Source organism: Cricetulus griseus, chromosome 4 (assembly GCF_003668045.3).
Source record: "Cricetulus griseus strain 17A/GY chromosome 4, alternate assembly CriGri-PICRH-1.0, whole genome shotgun sequence".
NCBI lineage: Eukaryota > Metazoa > Chordata > Mammalia > Rodentia > Cricetidae > Cricetulus > Cricetulus griseus.
Window position 1 is genome coordinate 150,604,432 of NC_048597.1, and position 19,698 is coordinate 150,624,129.

The 19,698-nt window shown below is 38.5% G+C and overlaps 1 protein-coding gene across 3 annotated transcripts in view; it reads left to right on the forward strand.

The window, feature by feature from the left end:
* Positions 1 to 5,593: 5,593 nt before the first annotated feature.
* The window catches only part of LOC100759681 (von Willebrand factor A domain-containing protein 5A), a 32,237-nt gene continuing 18,132 nt past the window's right edge, over positions 5,594 to 19,698 (forward strand). For 2 of the 3 annotated variants that reach the window (XM_027411839.2, XM_027411842.2), the window contains exons 1-11: positions 5,594 to 5,730; positions 11,332 to 11,437; positions 12,380 to 12,437; positions 12,553 to 12,755; positions 13,016 to 13,238; positions 13,353 to 13,528; positions 13,818 to 13,932; positions 16,845 to 17,014; positions 17,266 to 17,354; positions 17,545 to 17,689; positions 18,104 to 18,183. In XM_027411839.2, the coding sequence (XP_027267640.1) occupies positions 11,354 to 11,437; positions 12,380 to 12,437; positions 12,553 to 12,755; positions 13,016 to 13,238; positions 13,353 to 13,528; positions 13,818 to 13,932; positions 16,845 to 17,014; positions 17,266 to 17,354; positions 17,545 to 17,689; positions 18,104 to 18,183 (1,343 nt within the window). In that variant the 5' untranslated portion in view covers positions 5,594 to 5,730; positions 11,332 to 11,353. Of the gene's footprint in view, positions 5,731 to 6,505; positions 6,610 to 11,331; positions 11,438 to 12,379; positions 12,438 to 12,552; positions 12,756 to 13,015; positions 13,239 to 13,352; positions 13,529 to 13,817; positions 13,933 to 16,844; positions 17,015 to 17,265; positions 17,355 to 17,544; positions 17,690 to 18,103; positions 18,184 to 19,698 lie in introns of all 3 variants that reach the window. The other variant, XM_027411840.2, reaches the window with a different exon arrangement.

Here is a 19,698-nt window from a genome sequence, read left to right on the forward strand (position 1 = left end):
TTTCTAGGGGAAAAATAGGTAAGGTCTTCTGCTGAAATATTGCCAATATATAGGACCTATCTCTGTTCCTAAAATAGCCACAGACAAAATAAAATATCTTGGGGTAACACTAATCAAAATAGTGAAACACCTGTGCATTAGGAACTTTGATTCTTTAAAGAAAGAAATTAAAGAAGATACCAGAAAATGGAGGATCTCCCATGCTGTTGGATAGGTAGGATCAACGTAGTTAACATGGCAATCTTAGCAAAAGCAATCTAAAGACTCAATGCAATCCCCATCAAAATACCAGCACAATTATTGAAAAAACAATACTCAACTTTATATGGAAAAACAAACAAGGACAGGAAAAAAACAAAATAAAACAACAACAACAAAAAAAAACCTGTTCAATAAAGGTACTTCTGGAAGCATCACCATCCCTGACTTGAAGATCTATTATAGAGCTATAGTCTTGAAAACAGCTTGGTATTTTCACAATAATAGACAAGTAGACCAATGGAATAGAATTGAAAACCCTGATATTAACCCACAAACCTAGGAACAACTGTGTTTTGACAAAGAAGCTAAAGTTATACAATTGAAAAAAGAAAGCATCTTCAACAAGAGGATACTGACATGTGGAAGATTGCAGGTTCATCCTTATCTATCGCCATGCACAAAACTTAAATCCAAATGGATAAAAGACCTCAATATAAATCTAGCCTCACTGAACCTCTTAGAAGTGAAAGTGGGAGACACTGTTGAACAAATCGGTACAGGAGACCGCTTCCTGAACATAATCACCAGTAGCACAGACACTGAGATTAACAATTATTAAATGGGACTTCCTGAAACTGATAAGCTTGTGTAAAGCAAAGGACACAGTCAATAATCCAAAAAGGCAGCACACAGACTGGGGAAATATCTTAACCAACTCCACATCTGACAGAGTGCTGATTTCCAAAATATACAATGAACTCAAGAAACTAGCCCCCCAAATAGCAAACAATCCAATTAAAAAGAACTAAATAGAGAATTCTCAATAGAAGAATCCAATATGGATGAAAGACATTTAAGAAAGTGTTCAACATCCTTAACCATTAGGGAAATTCAGCTCAAAACCACTCTGAGATACCATCTTACTCCTATCAGAATGGCTAACAGTCAGTAACACCAATGACAGTCTATGCTGTAGAGGATGTGTAGAAAGGGAACACTCCTCCACTTCTGGTCAGATTATGGTGGTTTCTCAGGAAAATTGGAGTCAGTCTACCTTAAGTTCCAGCAATTCCTCTCCTGGGCATATACCCAAAGAATGTACATTCATACAACAAGGAGATCTGTTCAAATGTTTTCACAGCAGTGTCTTTCGTAATAGCCAGACCCTGGAAGCAAAGCAGATGCATCTCAACCAAAGAATGTATGGAGAGATGTAAAACAATGGAGTATTACTCAGGGAGAAAAAAAAAAAACAAAAACAAAAAAACAATGAAATCTTGAAATTAGAATGCAAATAATGGAACTGGAAGAAAACATACTGACTGAGATAACCCAATCACAGAAAGACAAGCATGGTATGTATTCACTCATATATGGATACTAGACATAGAGCAAAGGACTCCCAGCCTACAATCCACACCACCAGAGAAACTAGGTAACAAGGAGGGCTCCAAGGGAAATACTCATGGTCCTCAGAAGAAGGGGAAAGGGACAAGAACTCCTGAGCAAGTTCAGAGCACAGGGGGTGGGGGCAGGGGGGGGAGAGTGTAACAAGGTAGGAAAAAGAGAAATGGATAAGAGTAGGGGGGAGATCAAGAGGGATCAGCAAGACTAAGACAGGGGAGGAATAGAGGAGAGGAAGAAAGGAAAGACCTTGACAGAGGGAGATAGTATAGGTTTAGAGAGAAGTCTGGAACTAGGGTAATATTCAGGGATCCACAAGGATGACCCCAACTAAGAATCTAAACAGTAGAGGAGAGGCTGACTTTGATGCACTTACCCTATAATGAGATTGATGACTACCTTGTTTGCCATCCTAGAGCCTTCATTCAGTAGCTGATCTAAGCAGAAGCAGGCACTCACAGCTAAACACTGAGCCATACACCCAGAATCCAGTTGCAGAGAGGAAGGAGGGATGAGCCAACTAGCCAATACCATGCTGGAGAAAACCACAGAAACAGTTGATCTGACCTAGTTAGAGCACAGAGACCCTAGTTGTAAATTTGGAGAACCAGCATTGGAACAAACCAAGTCCTCTGTATGTGGGTGCCACCTAGGAGGCCTGGGCAGTCTATGTGACCTCTGACATGGGAGCCAGTGTTTATCCCTAGAGCACAAATGGACATTGGGAGCCCCTTCCCTATGGAGGGATACTATTGCAGCCCATATACATAAAAGATGGCCTAGATCCTCCCCTAAATGATGTGACAGCCTTTATGATTCCCCTTGGAAGGCCTCACTATCCTTGGGGGTCAGTGGTGGGCATAGGAGGATGGGAGGTTGGCATCCTCATATATTTTGGGTAGGGTTTGAAAATAGTACATGTTGGCAAAAACTTCAAAATATGGAGTTATCATGTAGCCCAGAAATGATAGTCTGGTGACATACCACAAGAATTGAAAACATTCACTCACACGAAATTTATACAGGAGTCATTAGATTTAATTTAATCATATTTTTATAACATTAGAATTTTCATAATGTATATAATCAGATTTTCATAAGGGTTAATGACCCCCAAATATTCATTAACCAAAAAATAGACAGACAATGCATACCTTTTATAAAGTGAAACACTATTCTGCAATAAAGACACTTAAATTCCCCTAATGGATCATGTCCTCAAAGAGCATAAAACACTTTTAAGTGAAAGGAAATAAGAATGGAAGGCAACAAATTTCCAGGAACCAATTATGGGAAGTATCAAGAGCAGGCCACTCGTACTGACAAAAACAGCTTAATGTCTTTGAGGTATTGTAGGATGGGAAAGGAGGAACTAACATGACTGATCATAGTTAAAGTGTTTCATTTAGGACAGTGATGAATATGTTTTACAGTAGAACACAATGATGGTTGCATAGTTCAATGAATATATTAAAAAATGAATTACATTGCAGAATGCATATTTTATAATATAATTCTCCCTCTCTCTCTCTCTCATATATATATATATGGAGATATATATATATATATGTATATATATATATATATTTATATTTGGGAAGTTTAAACCAAATTAGAGTCCTGAAATAGAATGATACCAGCACAGACTGCTATGTTTTACAACTATCTGGAATCCCCTTCTTTTTTTACTCTATACCTGGTGTGCATCTCTTAATTCACACCAAATATTCAGATTTATTCAGTATTAGAGCATTTCCCATCACACATTCAACAGAAGCTGTTGTATTCACCCATTAGTTAATACAATAACAATGTTTGAATGTCCCTACAAATAAAGAAATACAAAATAAGGAAAAGTATTTTATTTTCTACATATTGAGAAGGGAAGGATGGTAGGTAGACACATAATCTCCAGTCTTTCTTCTGTTTCTTCCATCTGAGAAAACTCAGGAATCACAGTCAGCAATTAAGCATCAGGAGAGGAGGCTTCTGAACCCTAAACTCGCAAACCTCTACAGTCTTGCACTAAACAAACTTTTTCTCTATATACTAACCATTGTACAATGTGGCATTTTGCCATTCCAGAATATAGGATATTAACACATGTACTATAACACATGCTTCTGAAGTTCTAACTAGTTTTCTTTGTTCTTTGCCTCTGGCAAGGATGTGTCAGGAAATTAAGGTTCTTGTCACACAAGTCACATTATATCTTATGAAGTCGTTGTAGACTTGACACTAGTCATGGGTGTCTAGCCAATCCAATCCTACTAATTGGCCTCAAGACTTATGTGTTCTTTTAAATTCTACTGCTTTTTGCTCCTCTAGTAGTACCTTCATGTTCACATGCCTTTGACTTTGGAGAACAATTCCAAACATTCTCCCCTGTATAAGTTGTCTTAAGCTCCCTTTATTCCAGTGGTTCTCAAGCTTCCCAATGCTGCAACCCTTTAATACAATACTTCATGTTGTGGTGACATGCAATCATAAAATTATTTTCATTGTTACTTCATAACTGTAATTTTGTTACTGTTATGAACCATGATATAAATATTTTGGACACAGAGGTTTGCCAAAAGGGTGCAACTGACAGGTTGAGAACCACTGCTGTCTCTGACTCTTACTGGGTATTGGGGACCTATTCCTCATATGGGGTCATCTACCTCAGCCTTAATACATGGGCAGTGCTTATTCTTATCGAAAATTTATATGACATATTTTGTTGATACTCAGGGAGACCTGCCCTTTCCTAAACAAAAACAGAAGAGTGGATTGAGGGGGGACAAACAGGTGGGTGTGGAGAGAGTTTTGGAGGAGTGGAGAGAGGGGAAACTGTGGTAGGTACGTAAAATAAATAAATGTGTTTTTTTAAAAAAAAGAAATCCAGGGCACTGCTCTGTTCCATTCACTTACACTGCCAGGTATGTTTGTGAATTACATGTTTCTCCATGAATTCCTGCATTATTTAATTTACAGAATATTTTATAGGAATGGCTCAATCTTTCTTTCTATTTAAATATAACATAAATGAACATTTAAATAAATTAATTGTTGCTTCAGTAATTGCAAAAGTCTATGTATTGGTGGGTATTTTTAAAATATAATTATCCTACAGATAGCAGCATCCTAGATGTGCTATTTGAATCACTGGTTTCCAAGTAAACCCTCCACATCTCATCTATATCCAACTTCAAGTCCTAGGCTTTGACTCCACCAGACCAGAGAATGAGCTCTGCCAGCCTTGCCAGCATCTGGCTTTGCTACCCAGATACTGCAGACATCAGAGATGAGTTACAGTGTGAAGGGGGAACAACACAGGATAAGATTGGTACCCAGATACTGCAGACACAGAGTTGAGTTACAGTGTGGAGGGGAACAACACAGGAAATGATTCCTACACATACACATCTTTTTGCAACCAGTTTGACAAGTGAAAAAAAAGTCCATTACTCATAAAAGATGAACTGTGAGGATATTGGGATTTATTATACATTTGCTTATACATGTGCAAGCTTCATATGAATTTTGACCTATAATACCTTAAAATAGTCCAGGAGATAGTTATAAATTTTTAATAATTTTATAGATTCAAGGACACACAATTTAGGAGAAAAATACTTGGTAGCAGAAATGTGTGTCCTGTTTCCAGATATAGCCTATAGACCAAAGCCAATACTATAATATAATACTCAGAATTTTCCTGTTAGTCAGATGTAGCAGAGAGAATGCTCTTATTGTGTAAGCTTGTTAAGAAGGTGAGCAGAGTTTTACATTAATTTTAGATAGTACAGTTGCAGTGTTCAACCTCAAAAAACAAATTCTGTGCATTTGAGTGTCTTCAATTGTTTCTGGTCTGACAATGTAAGGGGAAAATTTGTTCTAAATTTTAAACAAAACACTCAGCAAGACACAAAAAGAATTTCAATACTTCATTGAGAATTTTCAGCCCATCCCTTACACACCAAATTGTAACTTTATAGCTGGTCCCTAGAAGGGGGTGGATCTTACTGGAAGTTTGACTTTCCTCCTTTCATTTTCTTTTACAGCTGTTATAAGCAGAGGGGACTTGAGGAAGTAGATGAAAACTGTGCTGTCTGAGGAGAATCCTAGCTGCTGCATCTAAGGGTAAGAACCTCTTATGCTAGCCAACACTGCAAAAAATCAGTAAGTGCATTTTGGCAAAATTCTGAGGGTGGTAGCAGTGGAAACTCATCCCAACATGTGATTCCTGAAGATTTTTCTAGATTAATACTCCATAAATGATCTCTATTTCAGGTTCATATTCCCTCTCTCTTTCCCTGTTTCTCCCTTCCTCCCTCTTCTTATCACTCTTTTTGTAGCTCACAAAAGAGGTTTCTGTTGTTGTTGCTTTTTGTTTTTGTTTTTGTTTTAGTTTTTCTTCTCAGGTTTTGTTAGGTTTGTCCTAAGAAAATGGAGCATTCATTCTCCAAACACCCTGATCCACTGCAGCCCATAAATCCTTCTCTACAGACATCTGAGAGATTGAAACTGTGCCTTTGGTAAACATCTGGCACTGAAGGTCTTAGGCAGAGGGCCAACATATTAAATATTTTTCTTCATTCCATGCAGAAATTGCTTTTGAGTGCTTGAAGCACAGATTCTCCCTCTCCCTGAAGCTGTAAACACCAGGGTGTGGCCTGCTGACTCACCCTGCTCCCTGCCTGCCATTGAGCTGGTGCTAACTGACATGACTGTTAGCTCTACAGCTGCATCCACTTTGAGGCTGTAACTTTAGTCACACCTGGATCCAGTCTTCTCCACAAGGCCTTTGAACCCTTTCCACAAACTGCAGACAAAGGAAGGATCAGGAGAGGGTGACACATTCATTGAGATAAATTTGTTCTGAGGTTGGAATCAGGAAATCAATGTCTCATTGTAGGGGAGCTTTGTCCTCCTCTTTCCTCTCTCAGCCTCCTGCAGTGGGCACTGTCAGCCTGAGATCTCTGCTGCCAGACAGTCCATCCTCAGCTGAGCTGCTCCTGGGTGAGTGTCCTGCTCTAAGCTTCGTGCTACTGTCAGTAGAAATTCTATTTCTGCTCTGGGCTCCTTTACCTGCCCCCAGGGAAAATCCTTCCCAGTGCTTGCTGTCCTGCTCCCCCGGCACAGCTGCTACCTCTGTGCTAATGCCCCGTTCTGAGCCATTCTAATGGGGTCAGACTCTTCCAATAGTTCAAAATAGCAGGTATAGCAAATAGCTCATTGTTTGATAGATTTGTATGACTGATGTAAGTTGTATAGAAAACACCACTGATATCAGGGAGATGGTTTCCTTCGCGATGATGGAGGTATCCCCAGCAGTCACATGGTCTAGGGTTAGAAAGGTAACTCAGAATTTTTTGTAAGCTGGGAAATTCTTTTGCACTGAGCTATAACCCAGTCTGAGAAGTTTAAATGGTCATTAGTACCAGCCTGAAGGACCAAGCAATAGCCCCTCAAAGCCTTCAGAATTGCTAATTTGTATTGCTCAAGGATGGAACTGATCCTTCAAGAGGGTTTTCCAGATTTGTAGATCTTAAAGTGAAAGTTGGACTTCTAGGGGGACTGAAAAAGCACGATGTTGTTCCCAGTTGTGCCTCTTTGGGTCCTTAGGATGGATTTCCAGAGAAAACCACCCTTGTTGGTGTTAAACACTGCAGTCACATACAATGATGACAGGGATAGGCAAGCTAGCAAGTGCTAAGGTTTAGAAAGTCCCAGCACAGCTTCCAGGTTTATATGGGACCATGGTTGGGATTAGCCCAATCTCCAGCTCTGTGTATAAAATAATCATCTTAATCATAACTTGGAAATATCAAGCAATCTCTTTGTCTTTATATTACATGCAAGATTATACAGAATCACTATTTATGAAATATATTTTTGAAAGACTTTTAAAAGAAAGAAAAATATTGTACATATATCACCTTTACTCTGAGAATGTCTTCTAAAATATATATCATCAGTTTATCTTTTAAAAAATTTATAGGTGTGTGCAATACATTTGACTATATCTTTTTTTGCTATTACTATTATTATTATTATTATTATTATTATTATTATTATTATTGGTTTTTCGAGACAGGGTTTCCCTGTGGCTTTGGAGGCTGTCCTGGAACTAGCTCTTGTAGACCAGGCTGGTCTCGAACTCACAAAGATCTGCTGCCTCTGCCTCCCGAGTGCTGGGATTAAAGGCGTGAGCCACCACCGCCCAGCTTGCTATTATTTTTTATTTGAATTAGAAACAAGATTTTTTACATGTAAATCCCAGTTCCCACTCTCTCCCCTCCTCCCCTATCACCCAGGCCAAATAAATCCTACCTATCACATATCCTTTCTGCTCCCCAGGGAGGGTGAGGCCTTCCATAGGGAGTCATCAGTGTCTATCATATCCTTTGGGATAGGGCCTAGGCCCACCCCCATGTGTCTTGGCTGAGGGAGTATCCCTCTATGTGGAGTAGGCTCCCAAAGTCCACATCTATGCTAGGGATAATTACTGAACTATTACAGGAGGTCCTGTAGATTTCTGAAATGTCCTCATTGAAACCCACATTCCTGGGGTCTGAATCAGTCCCATGCTGGCATCCCAGCTATCCGTCTCTCCATTGTTCAGTTCAGCTGTTTCTGTGGATTTCACGAGCCTGGTCTGTACCCCTTTGATCATCACTCATTATTCTCTGCAACTGGATTCCAGTTCAGTTCAGTGATTAGTTATGGGTGTCAGCTTCTACTTCCACCAGCTGCTGAACGCAGGCTATAGGATGACATATAAGAATCATCAATCTCATTATCAGGGGAGGGCATTTAAGGTATCCTCTCCTCTGTTGCTTGGATTGTTAGTTGGTGTCATCTTTGTAGATCTCCAGACATTTCCCTGGTGTCTGATTTGTCTGTTAATCTAAAATGTTTCTCTCTATCATGGTATCTCCTTTCTTGTTTTCTTCTATTCTTCCCCCAACTCAACCTTTCTGCTCTCTCATGTCCTCCTCACCCCTCCTCTTCTTCCCTTCTCATTCTTCTAGCTCCTTCCCCCCTTCTCCCTTGATCCCAATTTGCTCAGGAGATCTTGTACCTTTCCTCTTCTCCAGGGGACCATGTATGTCTTTCTTAAGGTCCTCCTTGTTTACTAGCTTCTCTGGCAGTGTGGATTGTAGGCTGGTAATCGTTTACTCTATGTCTAAAATCCACATATTAATGAGTACATAACATGTTTGTGTTTTTGTAATTGGGTTACCTCACTCAGAATGGCTTCTTCTAGTTCCATCCATTTTCCTGCAAATTTCAAGATTCCATTGCTTTTTTCTGCTGAGTAGTACTCCATTGTGTAAATGTACCACATTTTCTCTGTCCATTCTTCAGTTGAGGGACATCTAGGTTGCTTACAGCTTCTGGCCATTACAAATAGTGCTGCTATGAATGTCATTGAACAGATGTCCTTATTGTATGAATGTGCTTCTTTGGGGTATATGCCTAAGGGTGGGATTGCTGGATCTTGTGGTAGACTGAGTCCCATTTTCCTGAGTATTCGCCATACTGATTTCCAAAGTGGCTGTACACGTTGGCACTCTCACCAGCAGTGGAGGAGTGTTCCCCTTTCTCCACATCTTCAGCATAAACTGTCATTGTGCAATTGGGCGTTATTTAATTTCCATGAGTTTGTAGGTTTTCCATAATTCATGTTGTTGTTGAATTCTAACTTTAAAGCATGATGGTCTGATAAGATAAAAGAGGTTATTTTAATTTTTTTGTCCCTGTTGTGGTTTGCTATGTTGCCAAGTATGTGGTTGATTTTAGAGAAGGTTCCATGTGGCTCTAAGAAGAAGGTATATTGTTTTGTGTTTGGATGGAATGTACTATAGATGTCTGTTAAGCCCAATTGGGCCATAATTTCTATTAGTTCATTTGTTTCTTTGTTAAGTTTCTTTGTATTGGGGGCATTAATGTTCAGAAGTGAGACTTCATCCTGATGGATATCTCCTGTGATGAGTAGGAAGTGACCTCCTTCTTCTCTTTTGGTTGATTTTAATTAAAAGTACATTTTTTTTTATATTAGGATTGCTAACCCCACTTGTTTCTTGGGTCCATTTGATTGGAAAATCTTTTCCCAACCTTTATTTCTTAGGTACCATCTGTCTTTGAAGTTGAGATGTGTTTCTTGTATGCTAACCTGTGTCTTTTTAATAGGCTGGTTAAGACCATTAATATAGAGGGATATTAATGACCTTTAAGTGTTCATTCTTATTTGTTTTGGATTTGGTGGTGGTGATGAAATTATGTGTGGGTTTCATCCCTTTTATCTTTTGGCTTGTTAATGTGGGGTTATCTATTGCCTATATTTTTCTGGTTGTAGTTCAATTCCTTGGGCTAAAATTTTCCTTCTAGAATTTCTGTAGGGCTAGATTGGTGGATATGTATTGTTTAAATCTAGTTTTGTCATGGAATATCTTGTTTTCTCCATCTATATTGATTGAAAGCTTTGCTGGGTATAGTAGTCTATGCTGGCATCCATGGTCTCTTAGTGTAGGTAAAAAGCCAGGACCTTCTTGCTTTCAGAGTTTCCATGGAGAAGTTAGTTGTAATTCTGATAAGTTTGCCTTTATATGTTACTTGAACTTTTTCCTTTGTTGCTCTTAATATTTTCTCTGTATTCTGCATGTTTCAAATTTTGATTATTATGTGGTGAGGAGACCTTTTTTTTGGTCCAGTCTATTTAGTGTTCTCTAGGCTTCTTGTACTTTCATTGGCATGTCTTTCTTTTGGTTGGGAAAATTTTCTTCTATGATTTTGTTGAATATGTTTTCTGCACCTTTGAGTTGGATTTCTTCACCATCTGCTTTTCCTATTATTCTTAGGTTTGGTTTTTTCACTGTATCCCATATTTCCTGGATATTTTGTGTTAGGAATTTGTTGAACAAGAATTTCTTTGGTTGATGAGTCTATTTCTCCTAGTATATCTTCTACTCCTGACATTCTCTCTTCCATCTCTTGTATTCTGTTGGTTATGATTGCATCTGTAGTTCCTGATCATTTATCCAGCTTTTCTGTTTCAAGCATTCCCTCAGTTTGTGCTTTCTTCATTGTCTCTATTTCCATTTTTAGGTCTTGAAGGGTTTCCTTGAAAGATTTGTTGATATCTTGTATTTTTTGTTTGTTTTTTCTTCCATTACTTTAAGGGACTTTCTCATATCCTCTTTGAGGCCCTCTATAACTTTGATGAAGATGTTTTTAAGCTCATTCTATTTTGCTTCATCTGCATTGTGATGTTCTGGTCTTGCTGGTGTATGGTCCCTCATCTCTGGTGGTGTCATATTTGATTTTCTGTTGTTGAACGTACTTTTATATTTTCTTCCCATCCTTTCTTCAGGTGGGTTTAGCAAGAGTCTTTTCCTCTCCTGGTGGGTATGGGACCAAGGGTCCCTTCTGATAGATGCAAACAGTTCCAATACTCTGATGTCCGTCCTCTTCTTGAAGGAGGCAGGAATGTTACTGGAGCCTTGACAGTCTCTGGGTGTGCTGGAGCCCACAGGCGGAGTTTGGATGCCGTGAGCAGACCTCTGATGTCAGGTGTCCCCAATTAGGGCAGGGGAAACCAAAACCACCGGTGATTATATCTTTTTGAGTCTCACATTCTAGCATATCTCGCCCAATTAAAGGTCCCTCTTCCAAAAGCATATCCTTTTACTTTTTCTTAACCTATTGAATCCAATAGCACTGGTAATGTACATATAGTTTCAGGGTCACCGACTGGAATATGGGCAACCTACCAGGGACTAAATCTCTAAAGAAGAAAAAGGCTGTTCCACTGCCAAGAGATTACAAACACAAACTTCCTCAGGTATGTATTGGACTTTATTTGCTGAAATACTGAGTTCATTACTACACTGTCTTTATCATAGACAAAAGACTGTGTTTAACAGTAGTCTTTCTGACCTTGGACTCTTAGAAACTCTCTGACACTTCTCTCAGTTCTCTGAGCATTGGTTGCAATATAATAGGGCAGACAAGATGATCTCAATGGTCACTTGGAGCTAAGGAGATCTCAGTCACTTATTTACTCTCTGCAATATCTTCAATATAAATATAAGACAAAAACGTGGGTAATTTTATTACTAAATATTATAGGTAAGTGATTAAGTAAGAGGAGTATAATGTAGGATGCCATTTGAATCTCTCAGGTATTCATGGGAAGACCTGGGAATAGGGGCTGAAGAGGTGGTTCAGGCTTTAAGATCTCTGTTTTCTCTTCTGGAGGACCAGAGTGCAAGTTCCAGGTCCTGCATGGCAGCTCAGAATAACCTGTAAATACAGTCCAGTGAATTCAACACCCTACGCTTTGTCTAACACGTTATGTGTAGGAGTATAGTCCTGTATGTGATGCACAGAAATACATGCAGGCAGATTCTCTTACATATAACATAAAGTAAATAAAATATTATGAATGGTTCTTATTTTGGATGGAGAATGCTGAGGTTTAATTATAGAACATATCCAAGTCCCTGTGAGAAGTTAGTTAAGCAACTTTTGTAAATGTAGAACAGTGTTGGAAGTACTTGAAGCTATTTTAAAGAAATCCAGTTTAATGGTCACTTTCAGCCTAACCACCTGAGCAGCATGAATCAGGATTTTCACCACTGGTATCTCTCCTCCTTTTCACCACTTATTCTTATTCCCACACTAAGAATTTGAAACTGCTCCTGCAAGACAGAAGCACATAAACTACAGTTATTTATGGTATAATTTCTAACATGGACCGATTAATGATGTGTCATTTCCACAGACACGGACAGTCAACATGGAGCAACAGTGTGGTCTAATCACTGGTGACATGGAGCCAGGTAAGCCTGACATACTCCTCTTACTGATGAGGTCATTGTACTGAGCACAGTTTCTCATCTATGGTGTCACTGTAGTAAATTTTGCTGGTTACCTAAACACTGATATCTTCGCCAGTACCACTGAAGAACATCTCGGTAAACTTGTGCATTAATGACTTTGTGGCTGGTGTGTCTGCAACCTTAAATTATGAGAATGAGGAAGAAGTCCCAGTAGAGGCCATCTTTGTATTCCCCATGGATGAAGACTCTGCTGTCTACAGCTTTGAAGCCTTGGTGGATGGGAAGAAAATTGTGGCAGAACTGCAGGAGAAGATGCAGGTGTGAATGATGAGTTCATTATCTCTTCTCTTCATACTTTAAATTACATTCTACATTTGTCTTAATAAACAACTCATGGCTGTCCCTTCTTTCATTCATTTCTACTTACTGGTTGCCTAAAATCAATTATGCAGAAAGAATCAAGTAGAAGCTACCAGAATAGTTGTGAAGTTCATAGGATCTCTGACACACCCTCCAAACAGTCCGTATTTTCTTGAATTTATGTTGTTTCATTTCAACCCTCTCTGCCCTTGTTGTAGGCACAGAGAAACTATGAGGATGCCCTCTCCCAGGGCCACCAAGCTTACTTATTGGAAGAGGATGACTACTCCAGGGATGTCTTTTCTTGCAATATTGGGAACCTCCTGCCTGGGGCTAAGGTGGGAGTTACGCTGAGGTATGTACAGGAACTGCCTCTGGATACAGATGGTGCCCTGCGCTATGTACTGCCAGCCATCTTGAATCCAAGATATCAACTCTCTGGTAAGTAATTTCTGCCTTTGAAAACAAGTGGAGATACAGCTGGGGGATATACCAAATTATGTTTGTGTTGGAAATTGTTGCCATGGAAAACAGAAGAAATGCACTTTTTTATAGAACAGTCAGCAAACAGTTCTTTGAATATGAAGACTCCCATAGTCCCTTTGGAGGCCCTGCCCTACACACTCAGCATGGTTGCCACCGTCACTTCCCAGCATGGCATTGAGAGGGTCCATTCCAACTGCTCCTTGGGTCCTATTCAGTACCTTGCTGATGGCAAGACTTCTGCTCAGGTGAATAGTAAGACAACACTACTGTCAGTCCTCTCTGTCTTCATTTGTCATCATTTATTCTTGGTCATCATTCATTCTTCCTACATCTCCCTTACTTTTACTGTCCATGCTTGGAGACAAATACTATCTTCTCTACTCCAGGTAAAGTGTAGACCCTTTTTGTAAACAGTCTTTTCTGTACTTCTGATTGTGTCTTGATGGAAGAAACCTGTGACCCAGAACTCTGACCTTCTCTCAGGAGAAATCAATGGCAGTTCTAACATGGCTACTCTGCTGGTCTCCTCCTCAGGTTTCCTTGGCTGAAGGACACAAGTTTGATCGGGATGTGGAACTCCTGATTTACTACAGTGAAGTGCACAGCCCCAGTGTAGCTGTGGAGATGGGGATGCAGGACATGAAGCCAGGTATTTCCTGTCTCCCACTATGGTCCCTTTCTAAGATGTAACTCTCCATCAGTCCTGATTTTCAATTCTCTATCCAGGATCAGTGTATGACCATTGAAAGTTTGACTTTTCACTTCCACATGGAAACATGACAAAGCTTAATAGGTAATCAATGACCATGTTCTATAGGTTAATTTACATAGATTATTAGATCATTAGAGGGAGAGTATGATCAATACCTCACAAGAAAACATGTGGCCCACTATCAACATGTGACAATGACTGGTCTTACAAAAATGGCAAATAAAAGTAATCCAGTGACTACTTCTCATTCCATAGGATCAGTAATGTCCAAATCTGGGAAAGTCTCATACTTTACATGGTGACATGACACTAAGCTGTCAGATTGTGTTGAAACAAATCAGTTTGTTTCAACTGTTTTAAAAGTATTTGTCCTGCAAATTGTAAAAATTCATTTTGACTATTCTATTACTTATAATATTTCTTCTGAAATAAATATAAATGTCTATATAATATGCATATGATATTTACTAAAGCATAATAGTATCCAGTCTTAGTAAATAATGAAAACATGTAATGCAATTACTATTTGTGTCATCAGTTACATGATGAGTTATGATGTCATTTTTATAATAATCTACATTAACAAATTGTTGGATTTAGGTAGATATTCTTTAAAAAAAGGGAAAGGAAAAGTAGTTATAATTCTTAGTGGCACTATAAAATAATAGTTGAATTAGGAAAACAAGGATATTATAATCTATGCAATATACGAATAGTACTTTCCTACATGAATAATAATTACACTTTAAGTAAATATGTTTTATTGGTTAATTCATCACAACTGTATGTAATCTTGCTGTCAGTTCTTACTTATTTGTATTATGACTAATAGTGACTAAATTTGACAGAGAATTAATTTTAAGTGTCCTGTGTCCTATAGAAATTGATTTTGAAATAATCATAAGAATCCAGCACATACTATTTGTTTGTATCCCTTCTTATTTACACTGAGTGATTATCATTTAAAACATTTCCATATATATATATATATATATGTATACTTACATTCCGAATATATATATTTAAAGCTGGTAGAGCACGCATGAATGTTTTGTTTTTGTTGGATTTTATGGCGATTCTGCACTTGGTTGCAGGGAACATCACCCAACCCAAGAAGGCACTACCCCTATTTATTTCCAGGTTGTATATATGGAAGCTAATTGTGAGCCAACCATATTCACAGTGTGACTTCTGGGCTTGGGCTTTGCTTCTGGAACTCTACGCACTGTGAGGACTTTACTGTGAAGCTGGGTTTGCATACCTAACATCAACCAATATAACATTATCTATATTTGACAAAGGTGACTTCATAGTGAAACACATGTAGGGGCTTTTTTTTCTCCCTTCACTGTCTATCCTCTCCCCTCTGAGGTCACTAAGAGGAAATCCCAGCTTCCCTGGGTTTCTGGTAACTCTCATCTCCCTATTACTCTATGCTCTGTATTTGTTGGTGATTTTTAGAATTTCTTTTTGGGTGTTATGAAATATTGAAACTCAGACTTGGTCTTCAGTCAGGAATATATTTTATCCATGATATAGAACTTTAAGATACTGCAAATTAACATGTAATAACCTAGGTCTCAATTTCTCCCTTTCTGTGACATTTCCTTGGGTCCAGGAAGATTTTCTCATGTCTTTACTGTGACAAGATTTGCAGGCTATCAGGGGACATAGTTGGTCATATCTCAGTCTTGGTAATTCTTTCAATCTATGATTCCCAGTTCCTGCTTCCCTGGACACATATTTTGCCAGATGACTTCCAGTTCACAAAGACTTTAGAAGCACAAGGGAAGCAGAAGAGGCAGCTTGACTCACCGAAAGCCTTTAATGTGATCATGATACACAGCACTATGTGGACTAAATGATATGTTAATCTAAGAATGTATAATTACACAACATTTAAAAAATGTATAAAATTATAATTAACCTGTCAGTGTGAGTTAAGCCCTACCCTGAACTCAGTGAGCATATTGGATCACCTGACCTTACTATAATAAGAATTACTACCTTGTTAAGTGAGAATGGGAAACTGAGTCTAAGAAGTTGAGGTGCTCATTTGTAAACAGGGAAGTTCTGATTTATCAAAGTGAAATCACTTGAATTGATTTGAAAGAACTAGTAGACATCATACATGGAGTGCTGACCACTACATACAGGACCTTTTTCTAAACTGTGGAAATCCATTTCTACCACTCTCATGCCTTTCTGGATTCTCAGAAGAGTGCTAGTGCCATGATAACCACCTGTCTCTCAGGGTGACAAGAAATCTACTTTAGATATTAAAAAAACATGCTACTCTTACATAAGCTGCATATATAAAGGTTAGGATATGGTTCTTATGTATAATGTTTTCACCCATTTTTAAGGCATCATTCCTAAGTAGTCTGCTCTTGGAATTTGCCATTTTTAGCATTAAATATATGAGCATCATTATCACACAAAGGTTCAATTTAAGATGTAAACAATGATCCATGTGGTCACCTTCCTATTACAAAGATTTGAGGATATTTCCCTCTGTTAGTAATCTTAGCAGTACCTTTAGCTCATGCTGGAAGCTGCTAGCTGATGTGTCCTATTCAATTGTTCAGACACCTAGTTTCCACACACAGATACTCCTGTGTTATTGTCTCTTAATTCCTGCCCTTTTTCTACTTCCTCTCCCCTATGTTCTGCTTCTCTTTTATGCTGAAAATTCACATTTACTCCTGTGCACATAGCACAAGAAGCAAAAACAAATGGTTTTATATTTGAGCTTAACATTTCTCTATTGAAGTGAGAAATGGGTCTTGGTAACTCAAGGACACCTAAGTTTCCTTGTAATTTACAGGGTTCTTCTGCTTTGTGTACAGACAGTTTGATGGGTTCTCCTTCTGCAATGGTGAGTTTCTATCCAGATCTCCCAGAAGTGGAGGGTTCAAGGGCCTGTGGAGAATTTGTATTCCTCATGGACCGCTCTGGAAGTATGGGATCCCGCTTGAGCCACCACAATGATTCTCAGCTACGCATAGAGGCTGCCAAGGTAAAGCCAGATTCTTCATTCCTCAGCAGTTCAAGTTATGGATGATTGGGAAAAGGCAAGAATAGGGCCCATTTGTAGCTGCAGGTCTGTTCTCCATCTGAGAAATAACAAGCATGGTCATTGTGATCTCAGCCTTGAAATACAAGTTGGCAGGAGATGATGACTTTTTATACCATGAGTAACTAGACTGGGGTCAGTATGTTGTGTAGAGATCTCTCTCACTCCACCTCCTCATCTTCTCTCACCATCAGGAAACTCTGTTGCTGTTGCTGAAGAGTTTACCTATGGGTTGTTATTTCAACATCTATGGATTTGGATCTTCTTATGAAAAATTCTTTCCGTGAGTTTCTACGAAGACAGCAGAATGTAAAAGAATGTACCTTAAAGAATCGTTTTAACTTTTAATCTGACTAGTGCAGAGTAGTCCTGTGCATTGATGTTTTCAGCAGCAATTTTTGTGGTAGTAATTTTTTGTGATGGGAATAGCAGTGTGCTAGTGCCATGTGACTAGACATGCTTGTTTCTCTAAGGGAGAGTGTGAAGTACACTCAGGAAACAATGGAAGAGGCAGTGAAAAGAGTGAAGGATCTGAAAGCTGACCTAGGGGGCACTGAAATCTTGACACCACTCCTCAACATTTACAAGGGACCCTCCATTCCTGAGCATCCATTACAGGTGAGCTTTGGAACCAAGCTAGTAGGGATGAATAGTGAAAATTTCCACTAACCTGATCCCCAGTTCTCCCATATACAGTTTTGTAAATAATATGTAAACTTAATTCATCTACCATACAGTGCAGAGAAAAAGACCAGAGGCAGTTTTTTTAACTCTATTCCATGGGGCAGGCAGTCAGCCCTCTTTTGTGCTACCACAAAATTTTAAGATGAAAGATGCATATGAAAGGTTTGAAATTTTCCATGTTGTGTAATCTTTCTATTGAACAGTCTGTGTGCCAGCGTGGAGCAAGTGACAGCAGAACACAGTTTTCCCCACCCCTGTGTGAAGAAGCTACATAGACTAGACAGGACCAATGCTGTTGTCTTTTGATGAACCTGTGATAAAATCTCAATGAATGCTTATTTTTTCCAGCTCTTTGTCTTTACGGATGGAGAAGTTGATGACACATTTAGCGTCATTAAAGAAGTTAAATTAAACAGCAAGAAGCACAGGTATGAGGAGAGTATGTTTTCATATGATTTGTTCCACATGATATCATGGGATACCATGCTTCTACAGGGACAGGATCACTCAAGAATTTTCTAGTTAACTAGCTGACCCTAACTTTTATAAAATTATAGAAAGTAGTTTTACACTTAACATTGTTACCACAAGGTTATTTTCCTTATTTTCCAAAGCTCTTAACCATATATTGAATTCTGTTTACATTATAACATTATTGACACATTACAATAGAAACTTACTCAAGTCATTTTTCTGGGCAGATGAGCTGTCACAGTGGGCACTCTGCATCCATCACAGGTCCTGATCTGAACAGTTATCAGAATTCTCTTGCTCTCTTTCCATTTGTCACTAGTTTAATCCTAGATCAAGGGTAATTTTGTGGATTTTTGAGTTTCCTGGTATGTGTGTCTTTCTGTATACCTCACCTTTACTCTTTATCTCACCAGTTTGTTTAGATGTACACACAATTTGCATGTGACCATAGGCAAGTTTCATTGGTGGATGTTCTTAAGGAAGTAGTTCAGTGAATTTATATTGATGCTCATAGCCATGGACTTTGATTGAGCTCTGCAGTTATTGTATTACATATCACAAGACATCTCCTGAAGATTTTGTTTATTGGGAGGAAATGAGTAAGGTAAAGGCACATGTTACCATGTATTTACAAGGGATCCTGGACCCCAACTCCATACAAAAGAAAATACAGGCACAAGAAGACATCCAAATATACTGTTCTTTATGTAGATGGAGTTGTCTAATTTCTGTGGAATGGCAGTATTACAAGTTGTAGCAATTTATCTCACATAGCTTTACAAATAGTTCCCATTTATTTTATTTCCTATTTGAGTATTTTTGTTCTTAAATTTTAGCCAGTTTTGTGCATATGACCAAAGTATCTCAGAGCTTAAATTTTATTTTCCTGATAGCTGTGCTACATTCTATTTTAATATTTAATAACCATCAGATAGCCTCTTTTAATATTTCTTTAAATCTCTGTACTACTATTATTATTTTCTATAGTAGATTTTCTTTTCTTAATGATATGTGTTTGATTTTATGTTTTGATTATGAATATTTTGAAGACTATTTTCTTACTCTGTAGTTTACATTTTCACTATCAAGACTGTTTATTAAGATAGGCTTCCTTATGCAGTCCTGACTAGTAAGGAACTCATTTACTTGACAAGGCTGGCCTCCATGGTTGTCCTTCTGCCTGCCTCTGCCTCTAGAGTGCTAGGATTGCAGTCATTGGCTACCATCCCTGACACAAGTTCAATTTCTATTCTCTGAAGTTTTTCCTTGGATTATGACTTTTGTATGTGACCTGTTAAATTTTTTAACTATTCACGCTATGTGGATGATTTACCATTTCCTTTCAAAGGAGTTTGTTCTCTATATTGGTTGTTTGTCAGTTTCATTTATGTATATATACATTCTATGAACTATCTCTCCTTACCCTTTCCTATCACCCTCCCATCTCCAGCAATCCTTCTTCCCTACCT